The 15,875-nt window shown below is 51.4% G+C and overlaps 2 protein-coding genes across 4 annotated transcripts; both read right to left on the bottom strand.

Moving 5' to 3' along the window:
• Window positions 1–4,782: 4,782 nt before the first annotated feature.
• SPAAR (small regulatory polypeptide of amino acid response) lies at window positions 4,783–7,487 on the bottom strand. 3 transcript variants are annotated; one of them, XM_032860568.1, is made up of 2 exons: window positions 6,842–7,487; window positions 4,783–6,297 (listed from the first exon to the last, which is right to left on the bottom strand). In XM_032860568.1, exon 2 carries the CDS (start codon window positions 5,955–5,957, stop codon window positions 5,724–5,726), a length of 234 nt encoding a protein of 77 aa, XP_032716459.1. In that variant the 5' UTR covers window positions 5,958–6,297; window positions 6,842–7,487; the 3' UTR covers window positions 4,783–5,723. The 3 variants fall into 3 exon arrangements, with proteins under 3 accessions (XP_032716459.1, XP_032716461.1, XP_032716460.1); XM_032860570.1 differs by having other exon boundaries at window positions 4,783–6,252; XM_032860569.1 differs by having other exon boundaries at window positions 4,783–6,240.
• A 3,086-nt stretch (window positions 7,488–10,573) lies between these two features.
• Window positions 10,574–11,554, bottom strand: HRCT1 (histidine rich carboxyl terminus 1). Its single transcript, XM_032860567.1, has one exon. It carries the CDS (start codon window positions 11,379–11,381, stop codon window positions 11,043–11,045), a length of 339 nt encoding a protein of 112 aa, XP_032716458.1. The 5' UTR covers window positions 11,382–11,554; the 3' UTR covers window positions 10,574–11,042.
• Window positions 11,555–15,875: the final 4,321 nt, after the last annotated feature.

Below are 15,875 nucleotides of genomic sequence, written 5' to 3'. Positions count from 1 at the left end.
GGTGTCAACAAGTCAAGGTGCTGGCTTCCTACCTGCAGGCTCTCAGGGAGAATCTGTTTCCTTGCTTTTTCCTTTCCAGCTTCTGGAAACTGCTGGCATTCCTTGGCTGGTAGTCCCTTCTCTCTCCAAGTCTTTCTTTGACGTCTCTTGCTTCCCTCTTTCACATTTAAAGATCCTTTTGATTGTGTTGGCCCCACCTGGATGATGCAGGACAACCTTATTTTGGGGTCATTTGGTTTTCAGCTGTGATTCCATCTGCAAGAGTAATTCCCCTTTGGATGTAATACGACATATTCGCAGGTCCTGGGGATTAGGATTTGGACATCTTTGGGAGACCATTATCATGCCTAGCACAGGCACCAAGAGCCTGAAGTTGAGAACAGAGCCCACATAGGAGACTTCTAAGGAGTTTAGATGTATGTCTGAGAAAAATCCCTCTGGGGCCAGGTGGGCAGTGGTGGGGTTAGGCAGGGAGGTCAGCTGGAGGGTATTACAGTGGTAAAGCCCGTGAAGGACAGCAACAGTGAAGCCCTGTTCACGTGTGGATTTCCCTGGATCTCTTACTCTGAAGAAGAAAGGGGTCTTTGCCATACCCAGTCCTAAAGAGCAGCCCAGGAAGTCTCACCCTGATGAACACGAGTGGAACCTCAGCCCTGACCCAGCCCACCACGGCCTCCTTGAGGCTTCACACCTGCAGGGGTACAGGATTCTGTCCTGTTTTGTCGAGAGGAAGTCACAGAGCTGGAAGAGCCTCTAAACCCAGCTGTCAGGAGGGGCTCACCCCTGCCCGACTTTACCTCCACATTCTTGACCCTGCAACCAGGGAGGTGTTCCTCTCTGGGACAGGCTGGATTCTGGAGTCAGTGGGCCATTAAATAACATGTTTTCCGGAAAATTACCTTCCTTAAAGGAAACCACTTGTTCCAAGGAGTAGAAAAGGGTCATTGTGCCTTGCCAGGCCCCCACTCTCCTTAGGACATGGCACAAAGCTTCTGTCTGGGGAAACCCAGGGCAAATTAGATCCCCAGGTGTTCTGGCCTTCCCTTCATTCTGAAGATAGCAAATGGGTCTGCTGACAGGTGGCCGGAGGCAGACCCCATTTATGGACAAAAAGGACAGTTGAGCTTTGTGCCTGTGGGTTCCTGCCCCAGCAGTGCTATAAGACTTTGGGTCCGAAGTGCCTCACAGTGGGCAGCTAGGTTCCTCAGCTACAAAATAAAGGGGATGGAGTGGCTGTGAGCACTGAGATCTGTAGAAAGCCTGGAGTTCTGCACATAGGAGACGTTGAGTAAGTAGGAACAGGTAACAGCAGTAGAAGGAACAGAGAGAACACTGGATTTGGAAACTGGGTTCAAGTGAGGCTCCACCCCAGATTTCTCAGGTGACCTTGAGCAGCCCCTTCCCTTGCTGCCACCAGATAAACACTCCTGGCTTTGCTGGCATTCTGGTGTCTCTGTCCTTGCGCTGCCACCTCCTCCCCTGGGACACAGAGACGCTTGCTGCCAGCCTATTCCAGAGCCTCCCCTCCCTCCCACCCCACCCTTACACAATCACACAATGGGCTGCGCTGGGCAGAAGGGCAGGAGCACTGGGGCTGCCACACACCACACCACACACACAACACACACCTCATGCACATACACACCCATGCCACACACATCACACACACACTTCACTCTCACACCACATAGCCCATGCGTGCTCTGGCACCCACACACTCCACATACATAAGAGAAGTATGATTATAGGAGCTGCTCGTCCCTTCTCTGGGTCATCCTTCCCCACTATCCTATCCCAGCTACCCCATACCCATCTTTCAGCAGATGCTCCTGCTTCTCTGAGACAATGGACCATCCGGCGTGACATGCTCATCTCCCTTCTCCCCCAGACAGGCAGACACACAGCAGTTATCCGCATCCCTGAACATCCTTCCCAGCACCATTGCTGCATCCACACACCACCACCTGGGCCTGACCCCCCCAGACCCCCTTCCTGAGTTCTGCCTCCCAGGCCCATCCTGGGGAGACCTCTGTGGGTCTTTTCCTTGCTGGTGTACTGTTAGTGTCTCCCTCTCCAATCCTCCTTGCTCAACCTCCCTCCTATTCCTAAAAATAATAATCACCGTTGCCTCAGTGTGGCACCATTCGGCCAAAATACATGGCTCCTCTTCCCTTCAAATTATCTTCAACAATAACCTCTCCTTCCTCAGCTCCCATTGATCCAACTGCCCCTGCACGCAGAGCCCCTGCACACAGAGCCCCTGCACACATGCATGCACCCTAAACACACCACTGTAGGGCCACTCCTTCACTCCACTCAAACTGTTCTCACCAAGGTCACTGTCAATTCTCATGTTGCAAAATCCAAGGTCTCAGCTCTGTGCTCACCATCTTCAGCCCCCCCACCCCCGAAGCTTTCAACCAGCTGACTCGTCCTCTCTGAAAACCACTTTCTCTCTTGCAAGGTTGCCAGATAAAATATAGAACACCAGTTAAAATAGACTCTCAGATAGACAACAAATAATGTTTTAGTATAATTATGTCTTACATATTGCATGGGACATACTTATACTAAATACTGGTTGGTTGGTTGGTTGGTTGGTTTTTTCTATCTGAAATCAAAATAACTAGATGTCCCGCATTTTTATTTGATAAATCTGACAACCCTACTCCCTGCTTCTCTGTCCCATGTGCTCCCCACCTTCCTACCCCTTCTTCAGCTGCTCCTCCTCAGCCCCCACCTTAGATCAGCCTGCTCCAGGGTGCTGGCCTTGCCTACCTTCCCTTCTCAAGCTCCTTAATCTCTGGGACAGCTTCTCCCACACCGTTAAGCCCAGCTCCACTCGCGGCTGGCCTTGTCCAGAGTCTCAAAAGAACTTTTCTCTAGCTCCTTTGTAGCAACAGCAGATTGCAGTGTTGAGGGGGAGGTGTACGTGTGTGTGCTTGGAAAGACTACCTGCCCAGCGCAACGAGCAAGGCTGCCTCTTTGTTGCCTTCATCGTCTATTGCCCAGAAACATGCTGGCCAGATGTGGCAAGAAGCGCTTCCCTTGGGAGCTGGCTGTTGTCCAGCCTCATTTCCTCCCACTGAGCTGCCTACTCTCTACCCCCACATGTTCTCTGAATCACCACTTGTCCTGCTGCCTCTGGAACACCCTTTCCCAAACTCTCCCTGTTGAAGTGCCCTCTTTTCTTCAGGTCTAGCTCAAAAGCCACCTCCTCCCAGTTTCCCCTGGATCTCCCAGCTCTCCCTCCCTTGAACACCTGAGTACGTTATCTGCAGCCTTGTCCAGGTCACTAAATTAGGAGTTCACCAAGTACTGGGACCATATCTGGTTGACTCCCATGTTCCCCAGGCAGAACCTGGTACACAGTCAGTGCTCGGCCAGTGTGTATTGAATAGAGAAGTGAATGACTAAATAAGAGAAAAAGTGACCGAATGAACGAACAAATGCTTAAGTAAGGAAGGAAGGAAGACTTATTGAGCAGATAGAGTGGATGGAAGGATGGATAGATGGATGGATGGGAGGGAGAATGGATGAGTGGATAGATGGGAGGGAGAATAGGTGGGTGAGTGGGTGGATGGTTAAGTGGGTGAATGGGAGCAGGTGGGTGGATGGATGTATGGATGAATGGGTAAGTAAGTGGATGGATGGATGGAGGGGTGGATGGGTGGATGGTAGATAAGTGGGTGGATTAGCAAGTGAACAAGTGAGGAAAACTCAGGGCTTGACAGACTGCCCATTGCCGGAAGAGTGAGGTCAAGCTCCCCACCATTGCTTTGTTTTCAGAGTCACGTGATTCCAGCCTGCAGACCTTCCTTTCACTGACCCAGAGAGGTTGTGACCATGCAGCACAGGGACAGAGCTCCAGGCCTGGGTCCTGATACTTGGGTCCAGCTGAAAGGCACCTGACCTGGACCAGAGCTGACTTTGCTCACCCCTCCCAGACCTTGTACTTCTATCTCTGCCCATCTGGAGCTTCCATGCCCAGATATTTCTTTGTGTCTAGATATGCTCGCCTACCTCTGATATCTGGGCACATCTGAGAACAGGCCCCTGCTGAGTTCTGAGAAAGGCACCACCCAGGACCCCTTCAAGGAAGGACTTCAGGGTCAGCCTCAGCCGCAGAGCTGCTTTGCCGAGGTCAAAACTTGGGGGACAGGAATGGGGGTGGGCAGCACTCAGAGACCGAGCAAAAGCAGAAGGTGTGTATTAAGGGCCTGCATTATAATTTGACTTTTTCCTCTATCTAGTCCTGCTTTCTCCACCCTCCCCTCACAGATGTTGACCCCTATAAACATCTTATACCCCAAGCTTTGTCTCAGTATTCATTTGTGGGGAATGCAAGCTGCAACAGTTCCTTTCCACTTGCATCTACGAAGGCCCTGTTTGGGAGCTTTCGGGTCCAGAGTGACCAAGACAAGCTCCCAAGAACTCCTGTTCCTGGGCTGTGCCTCTCCCTTCCCCATTTCCCCTATTCCATCCCTCTCTACCAACCTGACACTCTCCCTGCCCCCTTTCCCCCCCTATACCTCTGCAGCCCCAAGCCTCTCTCTGAGAGTCCTTCCTGTGGCCAAGATGGCCTGTCTAGGTACCTTAGAGCCCAGACCCTTATCAGGGTCAGTTTTGCCACCCTCAAAGAGAGTCCTAGGAGAACCATCCATTCAGGGCTGAATGGAGACATATAAGCGAGGAGACCCAGAAGTTTGCACCCCTCAAACTGTACTGTAAATATGGTACAGCATTTATTTCCCAGTACAGAAAAAAAAAAGCAGATTTTCTGTTAATAAAAACTGAACATCTCTTTATTTGTGATGAAAACAAGAGCTTTGTTACAGGCTCTTTTGATGTAACATAAGATTTTAACTTATTTGGGATTATCTTTCAGTTCATGATTTTTCTATCATTCCTAATGATGCAAGTCATTCACATTCTCTAAGAGCACAAGTGACCTATAAGAAGTAATATAGTCTCATTCAAAATATGTTTCAAAGTTTTCTTTCTGGCTTTCCTGTTAATCAAACAGCTTGTACTTTCTGTGACCATGTTTTTTTCTCTTCTGTTTCATTTTGTAGTTTTCAACACTGGTTCTTGAGAAACCTATATAAGGATATACATTTTCAATAATAAAATAAATTCTTCGTTCCCAAGGAAGCAGTCTTTTGGTTGCAGAACTGCAGGTCTAATTTCAGACAATCGGCAGGGGACAGGTCTCAGGGCTGAGTTCTGTGCGTTGTGCCCTGGCAAGGAACCAAACGACTCCCTCAGCAGAGCATATAAAAATGTAAAAATGTCCACTCGAGGGCACTCTTTCTTCTGGTGGCAACAGAACCGGTTTCACCGGCATCCTGGGGTAACCTGAGTGAACTAGCCCTCTGTTCCTGATAAACTCCAGTCATACCGCCGTTAGTCTGTAGAGCTGGCCCCCGTGCAATCTGACCCAGTCACTCACTCTTCAGGACTCCCCTAGGCCCCATCCTGTGGGCAGGGTCCATCTGAGTTATCAGGGGTCGGAGCTGAATTCCACCTGGTCCTGGCCCTGCAGATCTACCAGGCTGGCGGGCACAGCAAGCTGGGATGGGATGGCACTGGGAGTTTGCCGAATACAACAGGCAGGGAAGGCCAGGAAGGCCAGACTTGAAGTAGTGGAACAGCAGGAAGGCTTGCTGGTGGGTGAGTGGGTCTGACCCATCAGCAGAACAAATCCTAGGAACCGAGAGGCCTCACATGAAGGTCCAGAAGTCCCGGGCACCCACCACTGCCGCAGGCTGGGTATGGCGACCCAGGCCTGTGAAGAGAGAAGCCTCCTGGCGAAACGTGGCCACCGTGAAACTGTGGCCAGGGCCCCCCTGAGGATCCTGGGCCCTTGAGTCACAGCTAAAACAGCACAGGAGGCAGGTGATGGCTACGGTGACCACAAACAGCACCGCCACCACTCCAATCACTGCTGTTTCCATGGCCCGGCACAGCAGCTGACCGGCTGAGCAACCAGGGGTGTGTCTTAGAGTCTTAGCTCCCCATACGCACCAGGGGGTTCTGGGTGGTAGCAGGCACCCCACTCTTCCAGCCGCGCTCCTTGTGGGCTTCTAGGCAGATGCTGGTCTGAGGCCCTGCAACACGGCCCCACTAGGCCGTTGGGTGATCCGCATTGCACCAGTCAGACCTCAGTTGGTCTCTGTTACTGTTCTCTAAGCTTCTGGCCAGGATCCCAAGTGCCGCGGTCAACTCCAGTGGCAGCTCCTGGAAGAAGACCTATCCTGAAAGATGTGAGCTCAAGACTCCCCGGACTTGGAGGGGCTGAGCAATAGGGAGCAGAAGACTTTGCTCAGAGATAACCTTGCCAGCCGGGCCCTCTGGTGCCGCCTACCCATTTCAAGAGACTTTGTCTGCTCAGACAAAAGACAAAATACTCCCCCTCCTGGGGCTCCAGGATGAGCCTGGGCTCCTCCCCCGCAAGAACCTTGGGCCGGTCCTTGAGTAGGCCTATCTGCCGCCTCCTGAGCTCCTGGCCTCAGGCAGGAGGCAGACAGGCAGGTGGGGAGGAAGGCAACGCCAGCCCTGGGCAAGGTCGGGGTGGGAGCGCTACACGGTCACCTTGAGGGCCATGGGGCCTTCGGCGGGGGTTGCAGTCCCTTCCTACATGGGACTGGAAGAGGGCTGTTTAGAGAGGGCGGGCTACGCTCCCCCCAGGACCTGACCCGCTCCAACGACTAACATCCGGGCTCCTTTGCCCTGTAGTTCCTGTTCCCGAGAAGCCCTCTTCTGCACGGCCTCCCCCCAGTCCTCCTCCCCGCAGGCTCACTCAGCCTGCTGCCCACACTCAGGTGCTAGGACAACTTACCCCGGGCTTCCCCGAGTGACAGCGCTGGCTGTCCGCGGTGCCATGGCCTTCTGACCCGGGGGCCACCCCACGGGCCACCCCACGGCACACTCATCCCTGGGTGCTACAGCCTTTGTCCTGCTTCCGACAAGGCTCCGAGATGTCTGACGAGCTGTGAGCACTTCCTGAATTCCTTCCTCCGATTGTGTGGGCCCAGGACCCGCACAGCTGCCAGCCCCCTCGGTGACTGCACTCACCCCACCCCCACGCACACCCACGCCGGTCCTGCCCTGCGCAGTCGCAGTTGTGTTCTCCGCTCAGCCTTTCCGGGTGAAGGGTGAGTCCGGCCCAGCCGCTGAGTCCGCCGGGAGAGCTGCGTCCTCTCCCTCAGTCACAGCTCTTCTACAGCTAACCCCCTGCCCTACCCCACTTCCAGAAAGGAGGCTCTACCCAAACTATGAGGAATAGGACAGAGAGAGACAATGCTTCCGGGTGCCAGACACAGCCAAGCATTAGCTCATTTAATGGTCCAGCAACGCTGGCAAGTGATATTGTCTACATTTCACAGACAAAATGCAAATAGTGATAACCACCTGCCTGCAGCCTACTGCTGATTAGCCGTAGTGATAACAAGAGCACCAAATGGTTGAAGGGGAGGCTTCCCTCCATTCCCTTCTAGCTCAGTGCTCTTCCCGGGTACCACAGGGCCACGAGGCAATCACCTCTTTCTGCGGCTTTACTGATCTGAGTGCGAAGACTCAGAGAGGGCAAAGGGCCAGCCTGAGGTCACACAGCCTGGGTCTTTTGCAAGCTGTCCAAGGCCCCAGTGAATTTTCTTTAGTACCAGTTTTAGGGAGATGCTTAAGCACAGAATGAGTGACTATTGGGACTCCATGAAGCCTGTCAAACTCACTCTTCCTTTTTCCTGGAAGAGCTCAGGGCTCTTCCTCTGTGTGAGCAGTGCTGGGTAAGCTGGGCCTGTGGCAGGAAGCTGAACACCTCGAATTGTTGTTATTAACTGGGGCAACCAGAGCAGAGAAGGAAACATGAACCAATCTGTGGTGTGTGGTTTCAGACTGAATTACCAAAATCAACTCACCAATTCAGGATGTAGAAGACACTAGAGGAATCAGGTTTCAAGCTGAGTTATTTGTTTTCTGACTTCTGGTTTGCCTGTTCTTTGTGGATGCAGAAGAGTGGGAGGCCATCTATGATAGATGTGTGCTTTTCAGCAGTTTTAAACTGGAATAAAGGGCAATTGCTCAGCCCTCTTATCTTCCGCCTTGTATGGGTTTCCTTATCTGATTCTGAGATTTGGGGGCCCTTCCTTGATTCGTCAGTAAAACAGGCCTTCTGGTCTGTTCTCACAACAGGCATTCAGTATTTGAATGGATGCTGGTGGCACAGTGAGAGGGACCTGGCTTGTGTTGTGAGGACAGGCGTGGTCTGCTCTGAAGGCCTCTCGGGGTTTCACGTCACACAGGCTGTCTGCCATGTGGAATGACCAACACGGCGCCTCAAGCCCAGGGCAAAAGCAGCAATCTCATAAAGAAGGACGAAGTGTAGATGCCTTCACCACAGTGCCTGTTGCGTCCATCCCCTTACAGCCTTGTGTCCTGTGACAAGTGGCAGCAGCACAGTCAGGCAAGCTGGAAAGATCAAGACAGCCATACGTGTTTTTTGCCCACAGCTCAGAGATGTCCGTACTAAGGGTTTTTTCTGGGTATGTTCTCTTCTTCTTGTGACTATTGTCATCCTGCGACATACAGCCACTTCCCCGTGGACCCCAGATGCCATACGACTCCCCAAGATAACTATAACAATCACTTAGATATGTACCTGTCCTCCCATATCCACCATCAGCAACTGATCAGAAATAGACCACATCCCACACTTTCCCTTATATTAGCAAGGGCAAAGATGATGGCAGACATCCAAGAACAGAAAGGAGAGAGCTGTCCCAGAGACTCCAGGCCACACTGAGGTAAGGCAGGCCATCTGAGTCTTGGGGATCCACAGAGAGATGAGGGAGAGGGGATGTTCAAGCCAGCAGGCCACACATGTCCTTCTGTTAAATGTTTCCCCCTTCTCCGACCCCCAACACCAGGGATGGAGTGGGAAGCCAAGCTCCCTCAGCAAGGCCCCAGAAGCTCAGAGGGTTTATCCTCTCGGGGCTCTACTGCTATACTTGGTGTCCCATAAGCCCCAAGTTTCTGGCAGTGGTTATTCCAATCATATTTACTTTTCCAGAGAGCACAACGTTCTGAGAATTTTTCCTGAGCATCTGTTGTGTTGGCTGGTTCTGCGCTGGGGGCTGGGAGCCCTCAAAGTTTCTCAGATCTAGGAGGGTAGGGGCCCCCTGAATCCTGCCATAAATCTTGGGAGAAGAAGAAAATGTGATCATATTCCAACAGAACTAGAAAAATAAATACTAAAAGCAAACTGGAAGCCTATGGGAGGGAGTGACAACTTCTTCTTGAGAAAAGACTCAGAGAGGGGAAGGTATGAAGTGTTTTCTGGGGCCAATGATGGAGCAGCATGGACAGGACAAAAGAAGCAAGGGGTAGGAACTGGATCAGGGGGCTTTGAATAGACAACCGAGAGGCACAGACTCTCCCCCAGGATGATGAGGGGTTTCAGCAGATCCCTCAGACCATGCACAGACGCTTCAGAAAGGGCAGGGCTGGAGGGGGGCAGCAATCCAGGCTGGAGGGACAAGCTAGGGCAAACACAGGAGTGCAAGAGGGGAGGAGGATTTGAAGGACACAGCAGAGATAAAATCAGCAATACCTACTGACCCATGGCCCAGAAATCTAGTGTGGCTGTCAGTGTGAATCTGCCTCCCTTTCCCCCTCACACCCCCCAGCCCTCACAGAGACTCCACTGGGAAATAGAAAAGAAACAGGATGTTCTGTTCCAATGAGTCACCAGGCCCCTGACTTTCTGGCCTATTCTCAAGCCCCTCCCCACCACCTCTCCTGGCCTCCAAGGCTCTCCTCCCTCCACTTCCCACCCAAACACAGGCTGAAGGCCTCAGAACAAGATTTCCTTCCTCCCTGTGGAATTCTGCCAGCTATTCATGGGATATTTGAAACATGCCTCCAGGCTTTCGAAAGAAGGAGTCTCTGCTATCCCATTTTAGGGATGAGGCAACTGAGATCCCGAGGAGGCAAGCACTCTCCCAAGGCCACCTAGCACCACCTCCTCCAGTTAAAGAACCTCTCCATCCCTCTGGTATACACAGGCATCCATGGGCACAGGAAGCTGGAGACTCAAAGCTTGGATAAGAAACCCTGACCCAGTTACCAAGGAAATATTTAATTCAACACAGCCCGCAGAGTGGGGCTTCTGCAGGTCCCAGAGCTCAGTCTGCCCTGGAGATGGGCTGGGAAGATCGCTGGAGCCCTTGGGGGCCAGCCTGGGTGGCCTCATCCCTCTTCTCCCTGAGCCCCTGGACTGTCCCACAGAGGCCCAGAGCCCCCCCGGTACACAGAGAGCCCTCTCTGGGCAGGGCCGCATGCAAACCCTAAATCCTCCCTCAGAGCCTGGGTCCGGAGCTTTCTTTCCCTACTACCCTTGGAGCACCACAGGTCCCGCCCAGGTTCCCCCAGCACACAGCTGGCCCTCCAGCACCAGGCAGAAGGCACCTGTGTCAAGCATTCGCTTCTTGTCAGAGACGAAGGTCCCAGGGCAGTGCAGACACATGCCTGGCTGCTCCCCCTCCCACCTGTGTTAGTCAGGAGCCTCTTCATAAAAGCTTCTTAGCGCGTTTTACTTTCTTGCATCAAGGCATAAGTGAATTGACCTTGCAGCCTCATATTGCCTTCTCTCCAAATACAAGGGCATTGCCGGCCCCTCCCAGCTAGCCCCCTGGCCAGTACGTCAGAAGACAGCCCTTCAGAGAGCCCTGCACATCTTCTGTGCGTCCACGTGCACCGACATTCCCTGGGAGTTACAGGCACCAGGTGACATCTGTCCCCAAAGGAGACCCCTGCTCTCACCCCGTTACCCTCCAGTGTGCGCAGGGCCACCCCCAGTGGCCCTCGGTTCTCTCCTCATCGTACCCCGGGGCGTAGTATGCAGAAGCAGTCCAGTAGGAGCGGGGCACCCTCCCCAGCGTTTCCTGCTGAGAGGCGCCCCTCTGCAGGGGAGCACAGGGGTCCACGAGTCCGGAGTCCCAGGGACAGTAGGTAGGGCAGGCCTGGGCTGCCATTCACAGGTGTCAGCGGCGGCCTCGGCGGGCATGGTGGGCGTGGTGGTGGGCGTGGTGCTGGTGGAGGTGGTGGTGGTGGAGGCCCGCACGGTGCGTGTGAGGCACGTGGCCAGGATGATGGAAGTGGTGAAGGTGTCCCAGGTGGCCCTGGCGGGGGAAGAAGCAAGGCTGGGCCCAGCGGACGCGGTTTCTCCTGGCAGCCGGTCGGTTCCTCTCCACATCCACACGGAGGTCCTGCTGTCCTCGGCACAGGCAGGCAGCCAGCAGCAGCAGCAGGAGGACGGCCACAGCAGCGCCAATGATCAAACCCACGAGGCCTAGCATCTGGACGCTGGACGGGCCTTCCATCTGGCAGCTCCTTGCTGCTTTCTCCCCTTCGGCAGCCTCTGCTCAGCCTTCACAGTCCCGGGACCTTGTTGTCTCGGCTCCTGCGGGCTGGAGAACAGCCAGGGAATGTGGGCGCAGCCTCTTGGGCCGGAGCTGCCTGCCAAGTGTGAGGCCAAGCGACTGTTAACTCTGGGGAGGTCCATGGGGACGCTGCGTGGGGACAGAGGAGGCATCAAGCAGGGCTGTGGAAGGAAGAGCCCTGAGACTAGGGACAAGAGGTCCAGGCCCCCCATCTCTGCCACCTGGCCAAGTGACCAGGCCAGCCCCCTCCCCTCCCTGGCCTCAGCAACCACCACTCTTAGATAGGACAACATAGCGAGTAAGAATGTGGGTTCTGGAACAACACAACTCATTAGCTCTGTGACTGTAACACAAGTTACAGTAACACAAGTTACTGTGTTAAGTAACACAAGTTACTTAACTTCTCTGTGCTTCGATTTCCTCATCTGCAAAATGGCCAGTAAGAGTACTTTCCAGCATACACAGGGTTTTCTAAGGACTCAAGGGGTTAAGATTTACAAAGCGCTTACTAGTCCCTGACACATGTTTTCCCTCAATATTACTGCAGTGGAGTGTTGCCCCGGGAGACCTCAGCCTTTGTGAGTCTCTGGCTCCCTGTCTTGCCACCCGAGTCCTCCTGGACGGGGACAGGCCCTATGGAATGAATTGTCCTGTACTTCAGGAGCTCAGTGAGGTACTGCGGGCAGATCTGCATCATTGGGCAAGTTGAACCCTCTCTCTAGGTCTTCGTTGCCGCCGGGTCTGGGTGTTAGCCCACGCTCAGGAGGCAGGAAGGAGGCTGCTGAGCTCAGAGATGCCAGACTCTCTGGCTCCCGGCACCCGGTTCAACAGTCTCGACTGTTGAATAGCCCCTTCTGCCGTGGGCTTGTCAGGTCAGAGATGTTCTCATCCTCAAAGCTCCTCTGCACATGCAACTCTGCATCTCACTCCACCAGACCACAGATGCCCAGGGCCCTCCACAGTGAGGCCCCACATCCTCTGCGTCCTTCTCTGGTGCGCACTCATCTCCCTGCCACCTGGAGGAATGTTTTCAGCAGCTAGCCTCTGCAGATCCTTAGGCAAACCCTTCCCCTGACCCAGCCCGGTTCCTCCTCTGGAAAAGTGCCAGGGCAAGAGGTGACCTCCAGGGACTTTCCCTCTCAGACCTCAGTGACATGAGCTCTCTCGGGGAGGCCTCAAACCCTTAGTGAAAACCTTCTCTGGATGAAAACGCCAAATGCTGTCTTCAACAAAATTGGACTCAGGGGGCATCAGCTCTAATGAATCCAGGGGTTTTTGTCCTCAGAGGGAAAGCCACTTAAACTTTTAATGATGCCAAAGTGAGAACTCCCTCCTATGGCTTCTGGGGCCCTGGGAGCCCAGCTGCCTTCTCTCAAGGCCCATTAAGGGATGGGGAGGGGAGTCTGCTGGAAAGAAAAGGAGGAAGGCAAACAGAACTTTCTCCTTCTTCTCTAAGGAGACTCCCACTCCACACCAGCCACGGGATGGAGGCAGAGCCCTGCAAATGGCAGACATGCAGGGCTTCAGTCAGCACAAAGCGCCTGTTGGAATCACTCAGACCCAGCCCTCAGTGAGAGTTAGAGAAACTGAGGACAGAGAAGGGAAGCAAGTTGCTTCAGGTTTCCCAGTTTTGTGGGCTATTGTGTACAGCAGGTAACAAAGACAGCACTATTCCTGGAGTGATGCGGGCATCCAGAGTGAGAGGCTGAGATCAGCTGGGGAACTTCCACAGAGTTAACAGGGACAGGGATTGGCAGAAGTGGATGACACTGAACGTTCCACCCCTCACACACACATACACATGGCATTTGTTTTCTTGAGTGCAGAGTCACTTCCCATCTGGACAGAAGACAGGATCCTAGAGTGGGTATTTGATGAGATGCTTTGAGCACCTGGGGGAAGGTAGAGAGAGCACAGTCCTCTGGGTCCGCAGAAGCGACTGAGACCTTCTTGGTGGCCTGACTGGACACAAGGGTTTGCAGGACTGAAGACTTTAGAGGAATGTGTGGTTGTGTCAGAAAAGCTGTTCTGTACCACTGTGACTGTATTTCTCCCATAGGGTTTGGTCTTCTGCACACTCCGCAGGCTGCCTTCCTGGCCGATGTGCTCGGACCATGCAGATAGGTCAGCCATTTGGAGTTCCTATCATTTAGCTTCATGCCCATACATTCTAGGGCACAAAGACTTATACTTGCATGCCTGTGCACCCTTGTAAACTCTGTGGGTAAACTCATGCACCAAGAATTGTGTGCGCACATATTCGTGCACATATGTTCCATACAAGCTCACAAAATTGTGCTTGTACTAGATACAAGTGGCTTTTGGCTGTCCCACAATCCAATCCTTGTTTTCAGTAATTGGTGGCACCACCTAGTGGTGAAACTGTAAAAATCAGTTTCGTATTCTGATCTGCCAGAAATTACAGTCTCCTGATCTTCTTTTATAGATTATAATTTGAACCCATGCACTTAACTCCTCTCTTTTACAAATTCTTGCCCAGAAAATTTAAGGAATTTCTACAAGATATAGTGCAAATTAAACCATACTGATGGAGGCACTGACTAAGGAAGGATGTCTCTGGGAAGTAGTGGAAGGTATGCCCCAGCAGAGTCTCCCTAAGCCCTGTGATAGACAGCCAGAACTAGGAATAAGGATGAAGTGGGCACAGGCAGAAAATAAGATGAGTGACTTTAGGAATACAAGTGTCTGCTCTCAGAGGAAAGGCCAATACTCAGCCCATGTTTTGTTTTACACAGAAAAGTAGGGATAATGATCAGCAGGTTCCTAACCTGGGTGCTCATGCCAGTTAGAGAAGGGAGATATTCCTCTGCCTAACGTGGGTGGCCTCAGTAAATATTGAAAAGAAGTTGCTCAGAACAGCAGCAAACTTCTCTCCTCTTCTCAGGAGTTCTTCCTGCTCCAATCATAGCTGCGCAGACCACCACCCCACCCCTGCCCCACTAAACCATAAACAACCCGGCTTTCTTCTTCTTCTTCTTTCTCCACGTCTGGAGCCAACATGCTTGAACTTTAGCTACATAATTTTTATAGAACCATTTCAATTACAATACCAAAAAACATAGATCTAGGTTCCTCTTTAAAGTGAACAAATAGGGAGAAATTGCTAGACATATGAAAAAAGATATCAAGGATTACACCTTATTACCAGGGTTACTAGAATCTAAAAAATGGATAAAGAGTAAAATCCCAAAAATTTATATTCCATTTAAATAAGATTCAAAAGTCAATCCATGCATGAATTTGGGGAAATTATGCAAATCAGGAAATTTGCTTTCAGATTAAAAATCAAATCAGGAAAGACCACTTTGAGAACCTATCTTATAAGTCTGGAGGGGAAAAGAATAAAGAGAGAGAGAGGAAATTCCCAGGAACTCAAATATGCTTATATAATGGACATTCTAAAAGTAGAGAGCAGAGACCATGGAGAAATGATCATTCAAGAAATAAAGAAAATTCCTGAGCAAGAATTGAGCATTTGGATGAGAAGTCGCACTGCATACTAGGCAAACTATTTGCAGGGGTGGGATTAGCCAGGGCAGACTGTCTAGGTATACCCAGGTGAAATTTTGACATTAAAAATGTTATGTAAAAAAATATAGAAAGGAATTCAGATGGTACAGCTATAGAAACAGTCTGGCAGTTTCTTACAAAAGTAAACACCTTCTACTATATTACCCAGCGATCACATTTCTTAGTATTAACACAAAGTAGTTTAAAACTTACATTCACACAAAACCTGCACATAGATGTTTACAGCGTCTTTATTCTTAATTGCCAAAACTTAGAAGCAACCAAGATGCCCTTCCATAGAAGAATGAATAAATAAACCAGGGTACATTAAGACAAGAATATTATTCAGCACTAAGAAGAAATGAGCTATCAAGCCATTAAAAGACATGGAGGAATCTTAGATACATTTTGGTAAGAGAAAGAATACTATCTGAAAAAGGTAAATACTGTATTATTCCAACCATATGATATTCTGGAAAAGGCAAAACTATGGAGACAAAAGGATCAGTGATTGCCAGGAGTCAGAGACGAGAGAAACATGAAGAGGTGGGGCACAGAGGATTTTTCGGGCAGTGAAACTATTTCCCAGGACACCGTCATGTTGGATACATGTTATTACACATTTGTCATAGCCCTTACAATGGACCACACAAGAGTTAAGCCTAATGTAAACTATGTACTTTGGTTGCCTATGATGTATCAATGGAGGTTCATTAATCACAACAAATGTGCCACAGTGGGGCCAGATGATAGTGGGGGAGGCTAAGCACATGTGGGGACAGGATGGATATGGCAAATCCGTGTACATGCCACTCAATTTTGCTGTGAATCTAAAACTGCTCTAAACAAATAGTCTATTCTAAAAAAGTAAAAGGATTAAGAAATGATCCTACAAGCAACTGG

The sequence above is a fragment of the Lontra canadensis genome, unplaced genomic scaffold, assembly GCF_010015895.1.
Source record: "Lontra canadensis isolate GAN:19392208 unplaced genomic scaffold, GSC_riverotter_1.0 scaffold19, whole genome shotgun sequence".
Lineage (NCBI taxonomy): Eukaryota > Metazoa > Chordata > Mammalia > Carnivora > Mustelidae > Lontra > Lontra canadensis.
This window is presented reverse-complemented; position numbering and strand designations above follow the sequence as displayed.